Source organism: Diadema antillarum, unplaced genomic scaffold, assembly GCF_040938485.1.
Source record: "Diadema antillarum isolate AM-2024a unplaced genomic scaffold, OU_Dant_1.0 seq00001941_RagTag, whole genome shotgun sequence".
In the NCBI taxonomy this organism is placed as follows: Eukaryota; Metazoa; Echinodermata; class Echinoidea; order Diadematoida; family Diadematidae; genus Diadema; species Diadema antillarum.
Window position 1 is genome coordinate 241,474 of NW_027272601.1, and position 22,018 is coordinate 263,491.

At 36.7% G+C, this 22,018-nt stretch overlaps 2 protein-coding genes and 1 non-coding gene across 3 annotated transcripts in view; 2 read left to right on the forward strand and 1 right to left on the reverse strand.

Annotated features, from left to right (window-relative positions):
* The window catches only part of LOC139713283 (beta-1,3-N-acetylglucosaminyltransferase radical fringe-like), a 110,759-nt gene extending 106,410 nt beyond the window's left edge, over window positions 1-4,349 (forward strand). The window contains exon 10 of the mRNA XM_071625027.1: window positions 4,267-4,349. Coding sequence (XP_071481128.1) covers window positions 4,267-4,327 — 61 coding nt within the window. The 3' untranslated portion in view covers window positions 4,328-4,349. The remainder of the gene's footprint in view (window positions 1-4,266) is intronic.
* Window positions 4,350-13,667: 9,318 nt separating this feature from the next.
* Window positions 13,668-13,749, reverse strand: Trnal-aag (transfer RNA leucine (anticodon AAG)). The gene has a single exon. It is a non-coding gene; the product is annotated as a tRNA-Leu (tRNA).
* A 284-nt stretch (window positions 13,750-14,033) lies between these two features.
* On the forward strand, window positions 14,034-18,793 carry LOC139713280 (large ribosomal subunit protein mL62-like). Its single transcript, XM_071625024.1, has 6 exons — window positions 14,034-14,192; window positions 15,291-15,333; window positions 16,646-16,705; window positions 17,271-17,353; window positions 17,973-18,142; window positions 18,706-18,793. Exons 1-6 carry the CDS (start codon window positions 14,034-14,036, stop codon window positions 18,791-18,793), a joined length of 603 nt encoding a protein of 200 aa, XP_071481125.1.
* The last annotated feature ends 3,225 nt before the right edge of the window (window positions 18,794-22,018 follow it).

The following is a 22,018-nucleotide window of genomic DNA, read 5'->3' on the forward strand; positions in this document are numbered from 1 at the left end:
GGTAAAAGCTTGGACCTACATACATGTGTACCTGTAGGTCCATAGTGGGAATGGGCTTGTAAGGTGTTGATCATGTTAGGGAGAAGAAAGTAGTGCTTTGTAGAAATGGTTTTCCTCACTAAAGATGTAATACACCAGATGTCATAATGCAAATGTGAGAAGAAAGCATGAGGGCTTCACAGTTCAAACAAAATGAAGAGATCTTATGAATAGTACATGTAGTTGTGATTCTGAGATGTGTTTCTGAACGACCTGGTAGCATGCGGAGACATGGATTGAATCGATCTTTGTTCGCTGCCCCCTGGGGTACATTTGGAAACCACAAACAGTGCCCATCAGCGAATATGGATGTGCATCAAAGCATACACTCATCTGTAATGGTCGACTTTTGTCAAAATTCTTCAGCTTTGAGTGTACTTACATAAAGACCAGTGATAAAGCTGTACACAATTCATTAAGGGGATCATCAAATATCTCCAAGCAAGGCCAGCCTTCCCATTTCACAAAATTGATAGAAAAGTTTGCTATCTGTAATAAAATGTGGAGAATGTTCACACAATACTCCACTGTGAAATAAAATCTGCATGATTCGCACTTCTTGACCTCAGTTCTGAAGGTTGACTGGCTTGCACTGGCAATGAGAAGTCAACACTTTCCGAGAAAAATTTGAGTAACCATGGCAACAAGAACAAAGTCTTGGTCAAAGTCTTATGGTCAGATGGGAATAAGATTATGATATGAACCCCTTCCAAAGCTGCTTGTACAATGTACTTTCTCGCGAGAGGGCATGATAATTTCACAGCGAACTAGGGCATGACTGAGTCGGTGTTCATGTATCACACTATGCCAGCATCTGATTGGTTGAGCCTGGAACTCATCATGATTATAAATCATTTAAAGAAAAGAGAAAGATGTCTAGGGACGTGATGGAAATCAACAAAGAAGGCAGTAATTGAATGCTTGCAAAAGTACATGCCCTCCCTGTGAGTAGCGTGATACCTCAAGTAATTGCTATTTCAATTTTTCATGGGGTGCGGTTCTTGAATGTATGCGCATTCACAGCACGTAAGAGAATTATTATTCCATTCAAGAAATTTGCAGGCGGTACAAACAAAAGGTCCCATTGCTTAAAATAGATAACTAATGATAATATCTCCTTTTGCTTGGTATGCTCTATGCACTCGATGTAAATGGGATGTTTCTAGTCTGCTGCACAAGCCAATCGGGTGGATCCATGTTGCTAACATGATTTTTTTTTTCTTTTTTTTTTCTTTTTTTTTAATACTGAAAGTGGGGGTAAGATGAGATCAATAAGTCTACCTCACCTAAAGTATGACTCCATTCAATTAAAAAATGATTCTCGTGCCACATCTCCACCACTGACAAGCACCAAAGTTGAGATGAGATTGCAGATCGCTGTTTGATTGCTATCTTCAGCATGCTTCTACCTTCCGAAGTAATCAATGAAATCATTTGTTTCATTCATCATATAGATTGAAGCACCTCGATAATCATCCACCATGAAGTCTAGATACAAAATAGGACTGATTAAGTCACATTTCTGTCGCCGTAGACTGCCAACTTTTGTCTTGAATGTGTTGGGCACAAGTACGTTTGCACTGTAGACTGTGTGATAATCAGTCGTTAAAATGATCAATCAATTGATATTAATTGATAAATTCTTTGAAAGTAATTTGCTTCCATGTAGTGAATACACGTAATATCGCTTTAAAAATGATGATCTATCAAATTTTGGAGCAATTTTAAAACTAACAGCATCATGATAAAAGACAGTGTAAATGTCAGAGATGCAAATATTTTTCCCCTCCCCTGAATGTATGTATGTATGTGTGTATGTGCATCATCATGTTGGTCAATTAAATCTTTCTGTGCAATTTATTCATAGAAGGCACTGACTTCAGTCGCCAGTAGCTTTCCATTGAGTCTGTTCTGTTAACATTTCATAATTACATTCAAACTCATCTAACATTTTGGTGAAGGCACTTTTCCAACGAGGGAACAACTGTGATGTTGAATTTCTAATCTTTTGTGCCTACATAGAAAGTCTTGTAGTAACTAGGTACCTCATTTTCATTCCAGACCCGAAACTCAAGCAAGGTATGAATGGCTGCTAACACTAAAAGTGTGATTAATTTGAAGTGTTGAATATTGACTGTCTTGTCACAGAGAAGGAGATAAAAGACCAAAGGATTTGTAAGAGGACTCGCCTTTCCTTTGTCATAGAGTTTTATTGAGGACGATCAACTGTGTTCAGTCCGTATTAAGTTAGATATTCAAATGTGGTATGAAAAGAGATTTGTTAAAGGACATGTCTGTAACTCTAAGCATTCTATGCGAATAGAATGAACTGTATTCTTGAGAGAGAAAGAGAAAGAGAGAGACAGAGACAGAAAGACAGACAGACAGAAGGGGAAAGAGGATCAGAAATCTATATGCATCTTCTTAATTTGTATGTATGTGTGTGTGTGTGTGTGTGTTTGTTTGTTTGGTGTGTTTTTTCAGGAAAGTTACTGCATAATGTGAACTAGTTCACTATCCATCAGGAAAATGCAAATTTTATGTGAATTCAGTTGAATGTGATTTTGCTCTGTATGGTGTGAAATATTAACAAAGGAAATGGAGGGGGAGGGGTAATTTGCGTGAAACTACTCAAAATTATATTCGATGAATCTGTAACTTGTGCGATTCTTTGAGTCCTGTAGACATCACACAGAACTTGGCCGATGCCTGTCAGAATCTTTGTTTTGAAGTTGTTGTTTTTTGGTTTTGTTTTGTTGTTTTTTTTTGTAGGCAGATCCAAGTTATCTGAAGAAAAATGATATAGATTTAAAATATTTGGCACTTATTTAGATTATCTTTTGACCACATAGGTGATGATTAGGGTGTTACCAATTGATACAACTCAACATGCATTTGTATCCCATAGTTCCTTTAAGGCTACCGGTATATCACTCTGCAAACTGTTCAGGGAATTGTAGATCGGACTGGAAGGGAATTGCCCGATTAATTGTCGGTGCCTGTAAATAGGATTTGTAAATGCCTTCGCGAGTATTTGTCTCGGGTGTGTATACATTGTGAAGGAGGCTTGCTTCGTATTTCCTGTGCGGAGATGCATTCATCAGGGGCATCGATGAGATTAGAGACTTTGGTATAATAGGATTGTCCGACTAGGCCTAAAAGCAAGCTTTGAAATTGGAAGAAGGACAGAGCTGATAATTCTTTGAGTACTCCCTCCCTCCCTCTCTCCGCCATCGGAAGAGTTTTAAACAGGATGCGCGTGGCGCGTGCAGCACGACTTCACACTAGAGGTGATGACTTTGATACATGTAGATGCTCAATATTCCCATGATTGATTATAATCTACATCGTTCACGCCTGACGGAGAGTGTTTGCGTGGGGGGAATCACAGATGTTATTCTTCATTCGACTGGGGCCTGCGTAAATGACATTTGTCAAGCGGATTTCAAAAGCCATCACTTTAAATAGTCATTCTGATGATGAATTGAACACTTTCACCAAATCCTTCCCCATATCCTTCTCAGTTTATCTCAATGCCTCATATTCATTTTCCCCTAAAAATTTCAATAATTGCTTATGTATGTTGGCATTGTTCTGTTTGGAGATTTGACCCATTGAGGATGGACTGATTTTGCTATATCATGCATTTCCCACAGACACCTGCCCGAGTATTCTCAGGACTCACTTTCAATGAGTTAATCTGTTATTACTTCTACAATTTTTCACAATTGATGCTGGCTGGGGCCTCTAAGTCAAGGCTGCATGGAAGTACAAAAATTGGTGTTTCAACTATGCATCGTTTTTTGCTGTGTTTTGGAAGTCAGATCATTGCAAATTAACAAATGTGAATGTTGAAGTCATAACTTTTCATTGGATGCTCTACATTTACATGATTCAAACCAACAGTTTAGTAGCATGATTCAATTGACTTTTCGAACATAAAGCAGTCCAAACTTGTTCAATTATGGACAGTCTCACATGGGATCAGCTGGTTTTGCTGTATCAATATGGGAGTCAATATGAATATCCTGCTTAATATCTTTTGAGTTTAGAGATGTTACATGAAGGTAGTCTCGAGAAATTTCCAAAGTGGGAGTATCAGCATTGCATTTTTCTTGTCATTGATACCATAAATTTTGAAGATCCAGACCTGAACATTTCCCAAGCGAGAATGTTATAAAACTAAATGCATTTTTCTGGTTTCATATTTGTTTTTTCCATACACAGGTTCAAGACATTTCATTGTACCTACTTCAGAGGCTTTGGAAATTGTCCACCAGGTAGCTAGCCTGTCCCCCCCCCCCCCCCCCCACACACACCAGTCATCAACTCCAGTCGATGGTCACCCACCATAGTTGAACATCCAAACCGAACTCCAGTCGGAAGATGTTGCACATCTGGAACAGCGTTTTCTGTGAGGGAGCGAGTCTCTCGATTGCCAACCTTGGTGCTTCTGCATGAACATGGTCAAAAGCAAAGCAACATGAAAGCGAACGTCCAGGATACAATATGTTGTTGCACATTTTTTTTCGAAGATATTGTATCAAAATGCATAGAGTGCCAAATTGGTGTTGTCACAATTGATTCTTGCATTATTTGCTAGATTAAAGAATGAAAGGATGTCATGATAGTGAAAATTTTAGCTCGGTCTCATCAATAATGAGCTACATTCCAGAGTTGTGGACAACTCTGTGATCATCGTGGGATACTAGACTTGGCATAATGTGGAACCACTCCACACCACAATGACTCTATGGTACAACTCTCTCTGCTGACATGTATTTTTTTAAATTTTTTTTTGGAGTTGAATGTTTAAATTTTAACAATGTTCATGCCTTGATTTAAAATATATACTGCAAAATGGCTCAAAGTCACACTGTTACAATCTGGTTATGCAATGTTAATTGAAATATTACATCTGTTTTGGAAAGCTTCCCTCCCATTTTACATTTCGTCCATTCTTTTTTCTTTTTTCATGAAAGAGGCTGACTACACCTGTTAGGTTGTGTTTCTCCAAGATTTAGGTCTGCATCACCCCAGTGATGTTTGTTGGTGGTCCTGGAATAGAATCTGGTGTGTGGTGGCAAAAAAAATTGTTACTCTCCACGGCAAACTGCGTCACAGATTTGAGCCATTATTGTCATTCCAAACTCGTGACAAGTACTATGAAACGTAAATTTGCATTCCGCTGAGGGGAAAAAATGGTGCTTTATTTATTGATGCGAAATGGGCATCTAATGACATCAGTTGGAGATCTGGAGACTATATACGGTCCCCGTGCAAAATCTTGGGCCACGTTCTCCAGAGGTAGCATCTGAATTTTGCCATGCCCACTGCATTTCCACCAGAGGTCATTTGAAGTTGCTAGGCTCCAAATTCTGAAGTCATTTCAGATAACGTGAGGCTGACCCGAGTTCTGTTCCAAACCTGCAGCATTGTTTTTCAGTGGGGATTTTGTTTCTTTGTTTGCTTAGTGTTTGAATACCTGAACATAAAAATGACCCAAGTCCGTTAGAGGGTATTTTTCAGAAAATTAAAGAAAGGAACAACGAAATTCTAATATCTTTTTGAAATGTTTCATTTATTGGAATGTCATGTATACTTAAGTAAATGTTAAGCAGTCATTTAATGATTATCTATATTTGCTTTACTTCACAGGGGGTATCCAAGGATGATAGCCAAATTTGGACTTGGGTCGTTCTTATATTCAGTTATTTGTTTGTTTGTTTGTTTGTTTGTTTGTTTGTTTGTTTGTTTGTTTGTTTTTAGAAAAGTCAAAGCTTTTTGGGGGGAGTTACACAATTCTGTTCAGGTTAGAGAAATACATGTGCACAAAGGCAGACGCTACCTCAAATTCAAGACAGTGTGACTTTGTGGAATTGAACTTGATTCGATGTGTCGGTAAGAATTCAAAAGCAACGGTGTGTATGTCATGTCGAGACAATGAAAGGTGCTGATGCTTATGATATATATATTTATATATACACTTATCAAAACTGAATCACTGTGTGTGAAAATTGTATGACGAAATATTCTCTGTCGTCACTGCAGCTGCGCCGCGTAAATGCCCACCTTTGACTTGATGCTGTTGTTTGTGTCGCTTCCGACGAACGTTTTACCGAGCGAAATGCTGACGGCAACTTTGCCGAGCAAGCTGTCTGCCACTTCTGAGGAGCAAAGTGTGGCATGGCAGCAAATGCCGCATTAGCGTAGACACTTTGATGCATGCTTCTTTTTAGAATGCTCTATCAAGTGCAAGTGCTTTAGCAAATCAAATTGCCCCGAGTCCGCTCAGTGAGAGATATTGTGAATCTGGTAGTTAGCTATCGTATCGGTGGCAGAGAGAGAAATGCAGATTTTAGAAATGGATTTGCCGATACTTCCCGACGTGCACCAAAGAATAGACACAGTGGAATGGATTGAAGAGATTTCTGTGTAAACATATACATGAGATACGAAGAACTGTGAAGCAATGAGGGCTGCATTTGCTTATATGTGTTGCTTTGAGTAATAATCTGCTACTATGGATTCCCAACAATGCTATTTCTCTTCTAGTATGATATGTTTACAGTTGCTTTTTCGAACAAACAAAAAAAAAGAGGTCATTAGTGTTATTTTTTCCCCATTTCATTGGGTAGAATTTTTGTTACAAAGATATGTTTATATTGACTGCTCCCTAATTCTTTATTCAAATTCTCCAAAGTTTGATTATTTTGAAAAAAAATGTAAATGTTGCTATATGGAGAATGAATAAATCAAATCAAATCAAATCAAATCAAATCAAATCAAATCAAATCAAATCCAAAAGCATTCTTATTCATCCCACTGAAACTGCAAGAAAATGAGATAGGCCTATAACTCAAAAGTGGGAAGGTTGGAACCCAAGGGGTATGTTCAACTCTCTGCACCCAAATTCATATGCCCCTCCAATCATGAGATTAGGGTGTCAGTTTTCACCTGTTTTGCTTCTGGGAGCAGTGGCGCAACTCAACACATTTATCTCACTTTTGATCCTACAGTTTGTAACAACTGCCTCTGAATTTATTTTGTATCTTTTTATGGTTTTATCGCGTCTGTGTGTTCACAGAGTAAAGCTCACCTTTGTTTGTGTGTGTGTGTGTGTGTGTCTTTGTTGTACATAAAAACTTGTTTGTGTCTTGTGTGTTTCGAGATGGAGATATTTGTGTGTCAATGATCATTTACATTGACATAAATTACCATGTATTATAATGTGTGTATATAAAATTATGGGAGAGTGATTTTACCAAAATATGAGAGATATGACATATTGAGACTTATTTTTGTACTTGGTAGAGATGCTAGAGAAAAGTGGTGCATTCTTTGATGAGCGTGGTACTATCATAATGTAATAGGAGAGGCATAAATTTCAGTCTATGTAAAGATTATATATGAGATAGTAGGTATAAGCAAGTCATTGATTCAAGATTGAATGGAAGGAGGACAAACAACTTTAATGCTTGAACTGGTGATGGTGGTATAAATTGGTAAAAAATATTTTTGGTAGGATCTGTAAAAGGTGCATCGGTATGTAGTTTATGTGAAAGAAAACCCCACCAAACTTATTTGTCATGTATGATGTTGAATCAAATGTTATATGCACTCCTGAACAAAGATGTCAATTTTAATGATGTCACAGTTAGAAAGCTAAAAGCAAAGTCTCTTGTGTATCCCCTGCATATACATCTAGTATCAGGCATTTCTGTGTCACTCTGACAACTGTACTGACCATGAACAAAAGATGGCGCCATTTTCATATTAGAAGTGAGTAGTATTGGGGTTTTCCCCTTTTGTAGAGGAGATGAGCACAGTCACAAATAAAATGCCTGTGTGGTACACAAAACATACCGGTACACAATAAATCTATTAGTTCATCATAATTATGTCATATGGTATCCAGTAAAGTAAAGTCTTCTTAACACAATATAACCAATTACCCTATTGCTTCCAAACTGTTGAAAATATAGGGGAAATTTAATATTCATGTAATATCAAGCCATCACTATTTAATGTGTGGGATGGTTGAACATGAATTGTTGTTGTAAAGAAACAAACTTTTTTTTCTGGGGGGGGGGGGGGGGAGAATGGGGACACGTAGCACAGAGAAAGGTGCCACTCTGTAAACCTTGTATAAATGTTGGAATATTTATAATTGGAAGACTGGGTAAATGAGGCTGATCTATTCAGCAGAATTTATCGCTGGGACTGCTGACTGGTTCCAGTGTGGGTCGCCCACCTCAAGCATTCTACAATATTATTTTGTTCATATTCCATGGTTGTTTTGTCATTATCTCAGCATTTCAAATTTCCCATGTAAACTGGGTTTAGATGTTTGAGTTTTCCTAATTGGAATAGACAGGTTGACGACTGATTGATTCAGTAGAATCTGTTGCTAGGACTACGGACTGGTAGTAGTGTGGGCAGTTCATATCGAGTGTGTTATATTTCTTTCATACTCCTTTTTTTTTTTGGTTATCCCATCATATTGTATTAATTCTTCCCATATACTGCATTTTAGCTCATCTCATAGATTGTATACTAATTGCTTTGTGGTGGTGTTGATTCTTGTTTTGCAGGCTACTTCTGCAATATCCAGCATTATGTATTCATGTAACCAAAGAGAATATAATTATATATGATCGTCTCTTTTTTCTTGTTTTCTCAATTGCAGTTTTTCTCATCGTAATTAATAGTCATTATCTTGATGTGATTATCAATGTAACTTAACTGTTCTTACATTGTGTATTTTTCTAAAGCATCTCAGCTGGTGTCTATATGTACACCTTGCGATTGAAGACTGTAATTTTATTATGTTTTCCTTGAGTTCGGATTATTGTAGGCATTGCTTTAACCAGGGTATGGTCACTGCAGGATTAACTGTTCAAACTGTAGATGGTGTCGAGGGCTGTATGAATTTTTCTTGGAATGTATTATACAGGATTGATCAAATGCATGAAAGAAGACAATGAAGGGAATATTTTGAGTGGATATGTCTAACATGATAGCTTGCTCCATTTTTTAGGGGGTAGGTATTTTCCTTTTGTTGGCTGGGGGATTTCAAACACCTTTATTTTTATCATAACGGGATGAAGTATGCATGAAAAAGAAGATGAAAACTCACCTTTATACTCTGAGGTTGAACATTCCAGCAAACCCTTGTGCAGCATAACTGAGCAGAAGACTTTTTTGTTTGATTTGTTATACAAATTCTTGTCTTTTAATTTCATGTTTTTCTGTGTACATGGATATTGCAGATACTGTCATTTACCTTTTGTTTTGTTTTTCTTTTCATTCTTTGTTCAGTGTACCACTTGGAAATGCTGTGCAAAAAGGGCTAATTTGCTCTTCATTATTTGGTGCAAAATCTGTCATAAACCACCTGCCTGTTAATATGTACAATTATTTTGATATGAACTCAACCCACACAAATCCATGGATTCAGTCTGTCTTGACAAAATCAAGGTTTCAATCAAAGATGTCTGCTTTGATAGATTTTTTCCATGGTTGATAATATTCCTGTCAAACTCATACTAGATTCATAGTTGCTTGCTGTTTTTACTTTTATACGATGTCCCTTTGCTTGATTTCGGTTTTGGTACTTATCCATTCATGTATTTACTTCATCCCATGCATTTTTTTAATCATTGTAGTTTACCTGTCTATGTTACTGGTTAGTAAGATTTTATACTGCGTAGACGTTCATTCAATTTTCTCCATTGTTGTGAGCATAATAATAAAGCAATCCCCAAAACTGTGTGTTAACATAGCCATAAATCTGAGATTGCCAATGGTTCTAACCGTAGAAGTACCGTAAGTCTTGAAAGTACCATACTTATGGTATTGCTGTATGTAACAGTTTTCTGCATACAAAGTGTGAACCATAGTAAAAGACTGACTATAAGCTTGAGATTAAATCTTTTTTTTTTTCCTGTGATGTATAGAAACATGTGACTCCTATCAAAGGCTAACAAATCATGCATCTTGCATTTTTAACTGCACATTTTACAAATTTTGACTTTGAGCAGATTTTAGATATTAGCATAGTCAAGATCAACCAAGAAGAGTATTAATATGAAGGATGAAAATATAAGTTTTTATCACTCAGAAGAAATTGTAACAATCCTAATATGATTGTGGTTTTTTTTAAAATAACATACACAGAATCATGCTATCATCAGAAAATCATATATTTTATAATTGCAATAAATCGAGCAGTTTTGTGATAAAGCACTTCTGATCAGTTTGTGTGGTCTGTTCTGTAAGTTGAATTCTGAGATTGCGAGAATGTGTATGCCCAGAAATTCTGGGGTAGCAGCATCTGTAACGTGAGTGATATAAGAGTTGGCTGTAATGAATCGAGTAAAATGGAATGAACAGAATGTGAGGGGTTTCATAAAAATTAGACTTAAAAAAAAGAGAAGTTATGGAATTTTACAGCTTCCGATGTTTTCACACAGCTGGGATATTGGTTGCAATCTTATAATACTGTAAACTAGAAGTGTTCATGTCATTTTGATTTCGGGAATTTCGCCAGAGCCAAGATTCGCAAAATTAAAATGCACATGAAAGTTCCTGTCTACACTGTATGCATTGAATGCCAGTGGCAGTGTGCGAAAATTTCATGCTGAGAACATTTCTTGCTGTACAGTATTCAAATTGGCCAAAGGTGATGATGTTATTGCGTCAAAAATCTCTCATTGAACTCTACACATATCACCACTAAATTTCCTCTCTTTTTTTCTTTTTGTTTTTGGACATGAAATTAATTATGGCAAGATTTATCCACAATCAAAAGGTTGCAGATGCAAAGTCATCAATATCAGTTACTGGGGTTATGACAGTAGTGTGCATGCACGTTGAGCACTCTACAGAGTGGATTTTGCCATATATAAGTCATATGTTATGATGATGATGATGATGATGATGATGATGATGATGATGATGATGATTATCATCATCATCATTATCAAAATCATTAATATAATTTTTATTATCAGTACTATTTTTATTATTACTATTAATATTACTATTATTGCTACTTCTACTACTACTACTATTATCAGTATTATCATTATCATTATTTTGAGTAGCAACCAACAGGAGAGTTGTGAGGTCATAACTCATTTTCTCTTCTAATTTGTGTCAAAATATGTGAAGCGTTTAGATTTCATAACTTTCCTATTTCACATCTGATTTTTACAACACTTTTATTATTCCATATGCCTGATGGGACACTATACTATACTTATTAAAGTTAATGCGAATAATATTTGAAAGAAGAAAAGTTTCAGCATGAGCATGACATTGTTTGTCAGTGCTACGTTTGCAGTGCCGTTTTGAACTCAATGGCCTGAATTCACGAAGGTGGTACAAAAACATGGTTTGGACAAAAACCATGGAGCGCCAAGTGTCACATGTAATATTTCTTTACGAAATTGGTCATTTCGTCGACAAAATGACCGTTTTGTAAACAAAATGTTCCTTCAGTTACAAAATGTTGTCATTTCGTTACAAAATGATCATTAATTTTCATCGACGAAATGACTGATTTTGTAACGAAATATTCCATGCGACACTTGGCACTCCATGGTTTTTGTCCGTGGTTTAAACCATGGTTTCATTTGTACCACCTTCGTGAATTTGGGCCAATGTGACAGAAGAATCCAGAGAATAGGAAAAAGATATTTATTTGAATCCTGTTTAATATTTGATAATAAAAGTATAACTATTACGACGGACTAGATATGGAACAGTTTACAAAATTTATTATATAACCTTGGTGCAGAGTAAATATAATATCTGATGATGGTTCTTCTTTCTTTATTTAAAGCAAAACAAACAAATCCATAACAAAAGCATGAATTAAGCTGAAGATAAGATCAATGTATGACAATGTTAGAAGAGTAAAGTTGTTAATACAGTATTCATCGCATAATCGGGCATCTGATAATCGGGAACCTTGCTTAAATGACATACGCTTCCCAGAAACATTTCCAATGCATGTTATTTTCACTGGATAATCGGGGCGGGGACCTCTGATAAACGGGACAATTTTTCTTCAAGCGATCTTTGATTTTGTTAATATTTTACTCAAAAAATCTACCAAAATGCCACAACAATATTTCAAAGATTCCCTATCAGTTGTCGTTTACATCGAACTTACAAAGCAAGCTTCGGACTGATGTGTTTTGACCTCCGTCCATCCTGTACACGTACATGCATAGGCATGAAAGCGCAGTATATAAGTATCCATGCCATTGCGAAACACATGCTTTCGCGAACATTCTTCTCCCCTACATAAGCAAAGCCATGTGCTCACTTGCAATTCTTACTCACATCCAATAAAAAACATGCCTCGCTCACACAGCTCAGTCACAGTAGGTATGTGGTGTCTAAAGCCCTTGATCATACTTTGCCTGGCAATTTTCACGTAACTAGGCCTATCATGTTTTTTTAATATTTTAATACTTTGTCAAATTATTTCATTCTTTAATGATTTTCATTCTTACTTTTTAGTCACAGTACATAATATTTGAAACACTTTATCGTACCTGCCAATTTTTGCATGATTATCATGTTTTGTCAACATTTTATTCAATAATTTCAGTATCTATGTTTTTCTTAATCTCTTCAGGCCGCCAAATTTTATTATCATGCCACTGAAAAAAGAAAATGAAATTTGATTATTTGGATGGCCTGAACTGGCATCTCTCTCTCTCTCTCTCTTCATATATATATATATATATATATATATATATATATATATATATGTTGATAAGGTAGTCCACGTGTTGGCAAGATAAAAAGATAAGTAACAAAGCTGCAACAAAGTTCATGCTGTATTCACCAACAGTTTATTTCTTCACACAATTGAAGAAAATTAAGTTTATTTCTTCATGTATTTATTTCTTCATGTTCTTTATTTCTTTATTTCTTTATTTCTTTATTAAGTTTATTTCTTCATGTGTGAAGAAATAAACCGTTGGTGAATACAGCATGAACTTTGTTGCAGCTTTGTTACTTATATATATATATATATATATATATATATATATATATGTATATATATATATATATGTATATATATATATGTATATATATATATATATATGTATACATATATATATATATATAATATATATATATATATATATATATATATATATATATATATATATATATATATATAAAGATTTAAGACATACATGTAATTATAGAAATGTATCATGCTGTCAATACCAACTGTTTGTATGGAGAACTGGGCTCCTTGCCCTTTGTCGCATGATTTTTAATCAAAATGATGTGACAATGTGCGGAAAGCCCGAAAACTTCACATTTACACATCATAAAGATTAGACTGGTATGCGTAAAGAAGAAGAAGAAAAAAAAAAGAAAACTAGATCTGTTGTCTTTGGGACAGGATACATATATGGTATAAGTTTGACATTGATAGGCAATGCACTTTCTGAGCTAACCTCTGAACAACTTTTGTCCAGAAATAAAGAAAGAAAGAAAGAAAGAAAGAAAGAATCCGTACAGATACAATAGGTGATCCGAGAGGATTCTCGGATCACCTAATAAAAAGAAGGTACCCCAAAAGCAAAAAGATATGGCAGCGGTGGGATTCGAACCCACGCCATCGAAATGACTGGTGCCTTAAACCAGCGCCTTAGACCGCTCGGCCACGCTACCTTATGCGAATCATTGGGAACATATATTATATAACCTCTGAAGTGCATTAGCCTGCTCCTGTCTACATAATGGCTGCCTGCGATCATGCTGCTATTAGTCCCATATATGCTAAAATTTGTTAGCAAGTATTCAATACTCAGTACACGTTTGTTGACTCCATTGACACCACATCATATCACACCACACTGCTGTAACTTGGTAGACTCGTATTACGTGTCTCTTGCTCTCTCTCTGCCATTCATTCGATTCTGTAGCCCAAAAGACTCTTACTTCTGTACTCCATGATGATGAGAAGGGCCGGATGCCTTCTTCTACGTCATAGACACTTTGCAACCTGTCAATATCCCCTTAATTGTGGGAACTTTCAGAGTAGCTACAGTTTAGAAAAATTATACCCGCAGAGTAATCCTGACGTTACGATACCACTGCGAGAATCGCATGAGGTAGGTGCTCAATGCTCTGGTCTAGCTACGTCTGGTCGGTGCCGAATCAATGACCGATGGCGATGAACGATGAATGTATCTTGCTGTAAAGTTGTAGGTTGATTTGTATTTGTTTTATCTGGAATGAAACTCTTATTGATTTTTAATTCATGCTAGCCTAGAATCTAGGCTGATTTGAGTGAGCAAGTGAAAGATTACTGATTAGAGATATTTGTCCCCATCCCCATCTGCTTCATGATCATTATGCCCCAGCCAGCTGCCAGTCAACCATTTGACAAATTTACCATAGTCCGATTTGATCAATTTGACTCTTCAAGAGTCGAGTGTTTTCACAAGTAAAGTTTAACCAGTAAGGCTAGTCCAGTACATGCTAAGTAAAGTAATTTATGTTTATCTGGTCCTTGATGGTATTTAAATTTGTTAGTTGTAAATTTACTGACCGACGGGACTGTAAAATTTACTTTCCAAGAACAAGAAGAAGACAGGTCTAACACTAACAGTTAATTTACTGTAAACTTTAAAAGTGGATAATTTTTTTTTTTTTGCGCTCAGCCAGGTATAAGGTGAACTTGGCATGTTTTTAATTCCCCATAATCAGTATGTTAACCATTTTAACTCCTGGAACATACGCCATCTATAAATATTCTTGTGCTTTTCTTTTCGCGCTAGCTGAGTTTTGGTTGTGCGAAATGCACAAAAATTTCCACTCTGCGAAAATTGTCCCTTTTACAGTAGGCCTAAATTACTTAGCTTGCATCCGTGCGTATTGAGTTAACTAACGTACCGGTACACATTGTATTGTAGGGCAGTGTAGTCACAGTGTAGAATGGTAATAGTGTAAATACCATTTCAAAATAAGTGGGGGACATAATAAGGCTTTCTCTCCCTTGTTATTGACGGTTCATGGATATTACAATTATGAATTATTACAATGAAAATACAAAGCTGATTTCAAAATCTGATGCAGAAAACAGATCTGTTGACGCCATCTGTGCTGTATAACAGCTAGCACTGTAACAGCAGGTAGTTTGTGCACAGTGTTCACTAAACCAGACTACAAATGTAATTATACACTTTTCCTCCCTTTCATTATCGTAGAATGCAGGTTCAAGTGGAAAATTTGCAGGACACATCCCTGTGGGTAAGAAACATGTACAAATAATCTGGTTCTTCAAATTAAAGAGATGTGTAATATAACCAGTCAAATTGTCCCAGCTGCACATTTTGTCAGTCATAGTTTCTTGATTCACTATTGTTAAGCACTTTTTTTTAAAAGGTGTAACACTAATGGTAAATAAAATTTAGGCATCCTTTGAATACGATACCGGTACTGTCTTAACGCCAGAGTGTATGAATCTGTTGCTAAGATTAGTAAGTGTCTGCAATTTGGTATAGCTAGGATTAAATATAAATATGTGACCACAAGATGAATACAGTCGTAAATCACATAACTGCCATTAGTGATAATGTAAATTTGTATACTTGTACTTCAGATAACATGTATGCCTGTTTATGATGCTGTCCAAAGTAAGGGTTGTAAAATTAATACACGGAGGCGATGTCTGCATATTGGCCAATTTTCATTCCTCTGGTCAGAACAAGCAGTGATTCTTCTTTTGTTTTGTTTTTTGTTTTGTTTTGTTTTTTTTTTTTTTGGGGGGGGAACTTTGGCAATCATGAAGCATGCACTGAAGATTAATGCATACCACAAGATCATGACATATAAGACTAGCTTGCTGCAATACATTTAGATTTGTATCAATGCAAGAAATAGAGGGAGATCTACTCGTGTGATGTAGAAAACCTTACAGTATTGTGTGATAGTAAATTTAATGCAATACTGTATGTTGAATATACAGTCAACCTTCCTTAAGTCAACCTCGCATGAGTCAAATAATTGCCTAAGTCAAAGGTCTTTTCAAGTCCTCTTCTCTTTATATTCTATTGATTTTAATCCCTCATAAGTCTAATTTTCTCTATGTCAAAGCTACACATTGTATTTCTTCAGTCCAAATAGATTCGACTTAGGCAAGGTTGACTGTAGACCATTCCAGTATGATTCTGGTTCATCACCTACATTAATGCCTGTTCTATCTTTATATGACGCAACGCTATCAATCCCAATAATGAAGGACAAAAGTAAATGCCATGCACCACAGTCACATCTTATACTAGTGCACATTATACCTGTATGTCTATGTAAATGAAAGGTGTAATGTACAAGAAACACATTGACCATCATTTTCCATATTGTGGCATCAGTGATCATAAAGTTGTCGAAAGCACCCTTTCATATTGTTAAGATTATCTTTGCTGTTTTATCATCATTAAAGTGAAAATTAGTATTGTCACATAGTTTTGATATCATCATCATGATTATTATTACTTTTCAATCTTTCCAGTGTTTGCCTTGAATTGTTTTTGTTTCACTTTATTATTGTTGTTGAATACAGACAGACTTTCAATCCGGTACAGCAGAAGTGGAGGACCAGGGGGCCAAAATGTCAATAAAGGTATGGATGCAAGTGGCACTATACTAAGTGGTAAATGTAGATCATGGAGAACTACAGGAAATGAATGGAACTTAGCCAGGAACATTTCTGCATCATACACCTAACCTTGTGCAGATTGAATGCATTTATGCCTTCAACTAAGGAGGAACATCTTGGTTACACTGATATTTTATCCTTTAATAGGAGGAAGTGGTTATATGCGAAGTCATCATAGAGAATGTTGTATGTTTCATGGTTTTTGTTGAAAAGTATGTATTGCAATTCACATGGTGCACTCATGCCAAATTTGTAAATGTCTGATTAGTGTCAATGATTAAATGTGTATCACAGTTTATCTGGTATACTGATGTTTGGCAGAATTTTTTTTTATAACGCTAGGTTTCACCATGTTTGCTTTTTATCTACAAAATGGATATATTGAAAGTGTGTCTAGAAGAATATAGTGATGATTGTTTTAGGCTTGTTGGTCTTGGGAATAAACATGCACCATACAGACATTTAGTGTGGTTTAAATGGATTCATCTGGCTTATATTTTACCATTTCTACTTCACTTTCGTGCTCCAGTTGAATCCAAGGTCGATGTCAGGTTTGCAGTTTCGACGGCAGAGTGGTTACCGACAAAAGTGAGGGAAAAGCTAGGAGAACAGGTATTCAGTTCCTCATTTCAATACTTTCAACAGTGCATAGAATCATGAAGAACAAAAATTCAGACTTTTTTTTCTTCAGAAACACAATCTTATCCACCGTACATAGTAATTTCATAATGACCTGTGTTGTAAGTTCTTATCCCTTGTGCTGGACCACTGTATAGTGTTTGTTGAATGTTACATTTAAAGATGTCTATGTAATTGAAAAATTGATCGACATTCGTTTCTGTATATGTAAATGCGGCAAATTTTCATAAATTGTTGGGTTGGGCCAATTTCATCAGACTTGTTGTGTATTTTATGGATGAGACTGTTCTGCATATATTTGAGGATCTCTCCAAAGGTTTGTTTTCTTATCGTTGCACTAATTCAGAGTGGTGCGAAATTTGTGAAAATTTCCAAACAAATTTGTTCTGCATTTTCAGTATATATTTTGCCTGTATCAGTGAAGGCTGTATGGAAGATCTGCAAGCATTACCAAGGTTTGTTTTATTTTTTATTTTTATTTTTTTTTTGTCACATCAAACCTTACGTGAGCTGCATTTTTTTATACTCTCAGTAATATTTTACAATCGGTGGTACTGATCTAGCTTTTCTCATATCTCCGTATCTTAATCAGCAAAAGACGAGAATCAACAACAAAGGAGAGCTGATCGTGACCTCCGAGAGAACGAGGTCGAGGATACGCAATTTCAGCGACTGCCTCCAGAAGATCCGAGACATGATCGCAGAGGCCGAGCGAGAGCCCAAGCCGCCCAGTGAAAAAGACGAGGCTGTCAGGAGAATAAGGTCAGTGGTGCCATTATCATAATTGTTTACATGTACACTGTACAGCTGTATTTTCTCTTTGCTAACGTAAGTCACCATAAAGGATCACATTCTGCTTTCTCAGATGTGTGGAATGTTTTTCTGTCTTCTGAATGAGTGGTCAATTTCATCCACTCTGAGCCTATTTTCTGTCAGAGAACACTTCAAAATATTTTGCAAATTAGGGTAGTACTTCACCTTTATAGACAACCAAATTGCCAACATTTACCAACCTTAGCGACTTTTCTCTTGTGCTATTACAATGTTTCATATTAAGTGTCATCGTTAGTACAAATTTAAGATCGCAACTGCTGGTTGACATTTTTAAGAAACGTGTCGGAAAAAGAAGCCAGTAGAATTTTCTTTGACCTTTTCCAACATGTTTGTTAAAAATGATGATCAGCAGTTGCGATCTTACTTTATATACATTTGTACAGAGGGTGACAACTGATCATAAAAATCTGTCATGGTACATATTCACTCCTCTGAATGTGTTAATAATCTCTTTCTCTCTCTCAACTTTTCTCTTATCGCCATGACTACAGAGTGGAACGAATGAATCGCGAGCGTCTACGGGAGAAGAGATTACACTCTGCTACCAAACAAGATCGGCGCGTCTCAATCGACGACTGACTGACGCAGATAGATGTAGTGAGACAGACTCTAGGCAAAAGTGAATGACACAATGCGAACTGAAGTATTCCACCCGACGTGCTGGTTGGGAGATCGCATAGTCTTTGGGATTGAAATGTGGAAGATCAGACAACATGCGTCTCAGGTGGATCATGGGTAAAAAACCCGACAAAGCCAAACATGTCTACGTTATCTGCGGTGCAATGTCGGGATGACAGGAAAATCACAAGTGTGTGGTGATCTCCTGTTCTGGGCAGCTTGAATACAGCGGAAGTAATGGTTTGATAAAGAGGTGACAAGTTTCTTGAATTCCCTACCACGGCAGATTTGCAGTCTTGCTTGTTAGAGCACAATGATGAAGGGGAGTTTGAGGCTATCCCGGTATCCTCTTTGTGGTAGAGACCACTGTTCTCTCCCCTTTCCCCACCCCCTGCCCCCATTTTTTTTTAAAAGAATCTTCTGCCTTCATCTAAATATCAAAATTTATCTTATCATCAACGTTGTGTATTGCTGGAAAGAGTGGTACAACAAGCATATTTTAAAGGTAGTAGAATAGAGTGGAAATATTACCGGTAAATCTACAGCTGCGGCTGGATCGAAACATCTATTACATAGGCACCGTTACCGTCAAACTTTACGGGTTCCTGCAGTCTCATTCAAGTCGTCTGTGATCTAGACATTGCAAGATCACCACCTGGACACAGAGCAGGTCTGTGATTCCTACATAGACTTGGTGTAGAGCTTCTGATGTGAATGTGATGTCATTAAGATATTCTTAAAGTAATAAATACATTGAAAATGCATATGAAAGGAATCCAGTTATTGTCATTGTCTGTGTACACAGGAGTCCTCATTGCTTTAATAGAAAATTTGCAAAGAAACTATTTAAGGTTAAGTATGTCCCATTAGTTTCGGTTTAGCTCTTTGGCTACACATCATGAAAGCATCCTCTTGAGACAAAACCATGCAAATACTTTGCAATATGGTGTGCATTCATGTTACAGCAAATGTGCATCATGTGTAAATTGCCATTTTCTACTAGGCTGGCTTTTTGTAGTTGAGCACAGAGAGTAGCTTTCAAGAGGAATCGACTGTACAAAGATCTCCTTTTGCTCACAATGTCCTTTGAATATCTGCTCTATGTGATTCATTAGTCATGGGTCTTGATCATGTGGGAGTATAATGTACATTTCATTCATGAAAGCCAACTCCTTAGTATGTGCACTGATGCGCTTGTACAGTTTTTGTTTGTGCGTATGCGTGTGTGTGTATGTATGTGTGTGTCTATGTCTGTCTGTTTGTCTGTGTGCACGTGTTTGTACTTGTGAACATTTGTGTAAGGCTGCGTTCACATGTCTTAAAGTATACAGTATTTGCTATTCGCTATTCGCTATTCGGGCACCCAGAACACCATCACCCGCACCGTCAACTCACCATCCCATGCAGTGAGGATTTCTTCCTCCTACATCCCAGCAAATCTTATTAACAATTTCTAAACTGCATCAGAATGTCAGTCTACATGCTTGTACATGTTTATTTTTGCTAAAGGGCAAATCCAGACCAAAATTGTCATTATTTCATAAACGAGAGACGGTATATGCTGCAAGAAAATCAAACAAGCTCGATTCCCACTGTGCTATACTATTCGCAGCTATTCGGTACTTTCGAATAGTGCCCTCCTATGTGAATCGGTGTTAGGAAATCCTATCGTTCGATTCAAGCTATTCGCGTGCCCTCGAAAACGAGCACCGAATACCAGAATAGTATACTTCTATGTGAACGCAGCCTAATGCCTTCACACATTTGATAAAGGAATGTGCACTAGCTCTCTGTGGACATTTGCCAACTTGGGACTGTCTACACCCGTGAAGTAGCTCCCCATCGAGGCGTTTGTTCTGGATAAAATTGCATTGTAGTGAAGTGGAACCACAACAGTAGGGATGTAGCAGTTCCACAGTCATGAACTTATTCTCTAAAAAGAAGTGTGAGAGGTTTGTGTCCACATGCTCTGAATTCAAGATTAGATGTGAAAGAAGAAATAGACCCATCCCCCATCCCCCCCCCCCAAAAAAAAAAAAAATGAAATCACCACAAGTAAGAAAGCACCAACAAAACATAAATAAGTACACACACACACACACACACACACACTTTACACACGAACAACTAAAGACAATGTTGTGCAGATTTGAACAAATGCGTGTGTGACCATGTAATGTTTGCAGGTCTGACTAGATGCATGTGTGCTCATGTTTGCAGGTCTGAATGGATGCGTGTGTGACCGTGTGTGCACAAGAATGTTTGCCTCATTCCCTTCTCAAATACATGGCCAAAAGTGAATACTCATAATATGCGTGTAGTAAAATTTTGAGTAGACTATGTACCAAGCATCGTAAGCAGATACAGGGGGTGGATTCCACAGAACAAAAGAACTACCAGTAATGGTGGTCCACAGTTTTGTCATGATACAATATTTGCACCTTATTTCACAATATTTCACAACTGGCAAAGTTTATTTAAATTTGACAGACCTCAAAGATTCCAGGCCATGTCTGAAGTTTTAAATAAAACAATACGGTACAACATTCTTTGAACATTCAATTATAGATTTATTGATAGAAAAATACTTCATTTGTTTTTCTACAATGTAATAAATACAACACATTTGCAATAATTCAGAAAACATATCTGAATTTCAACATCAACCAGAATGAATTTCAAAATTTTCGACTAGAAGCACAAGCATGGTATGGAAATTTTCACGTAGAATAAGTTATCAGTCTTCCCATGTCCCATTAATGGGATGGACATTTCTTACCAGTCCACATCTAGTAAGATATGAAAATAGTTCATGTGTATGAACTGGCTAAATGCTAGGCAGACTAGTTATAACATTGTTGCAAGGGTAAAAGATCAACTACTAGCCTCAAAACACTGCAATTAGAAGCACCAGAAAGTGCCTACATATGGGTAGGTATTGCAGTCTCATGCAAAGCTGCCATTAACTCTAGAGCAAATATTGCAGATCCTGGAATGCACAATAGTGTATTCATGACTCTATCTGTTGATACTGCAAAACCAAAAACATTCAGAGCATAAAACTTTCTAGTTGGTGCGGACGGTCTTTTTCGTGCCACGAAACCTGCACAAATTGCCAACCATGATGATGTACAGCATTGTACTGCTATTCAATGCATTATTGTGCGGACAGAAACAACTTTCCGA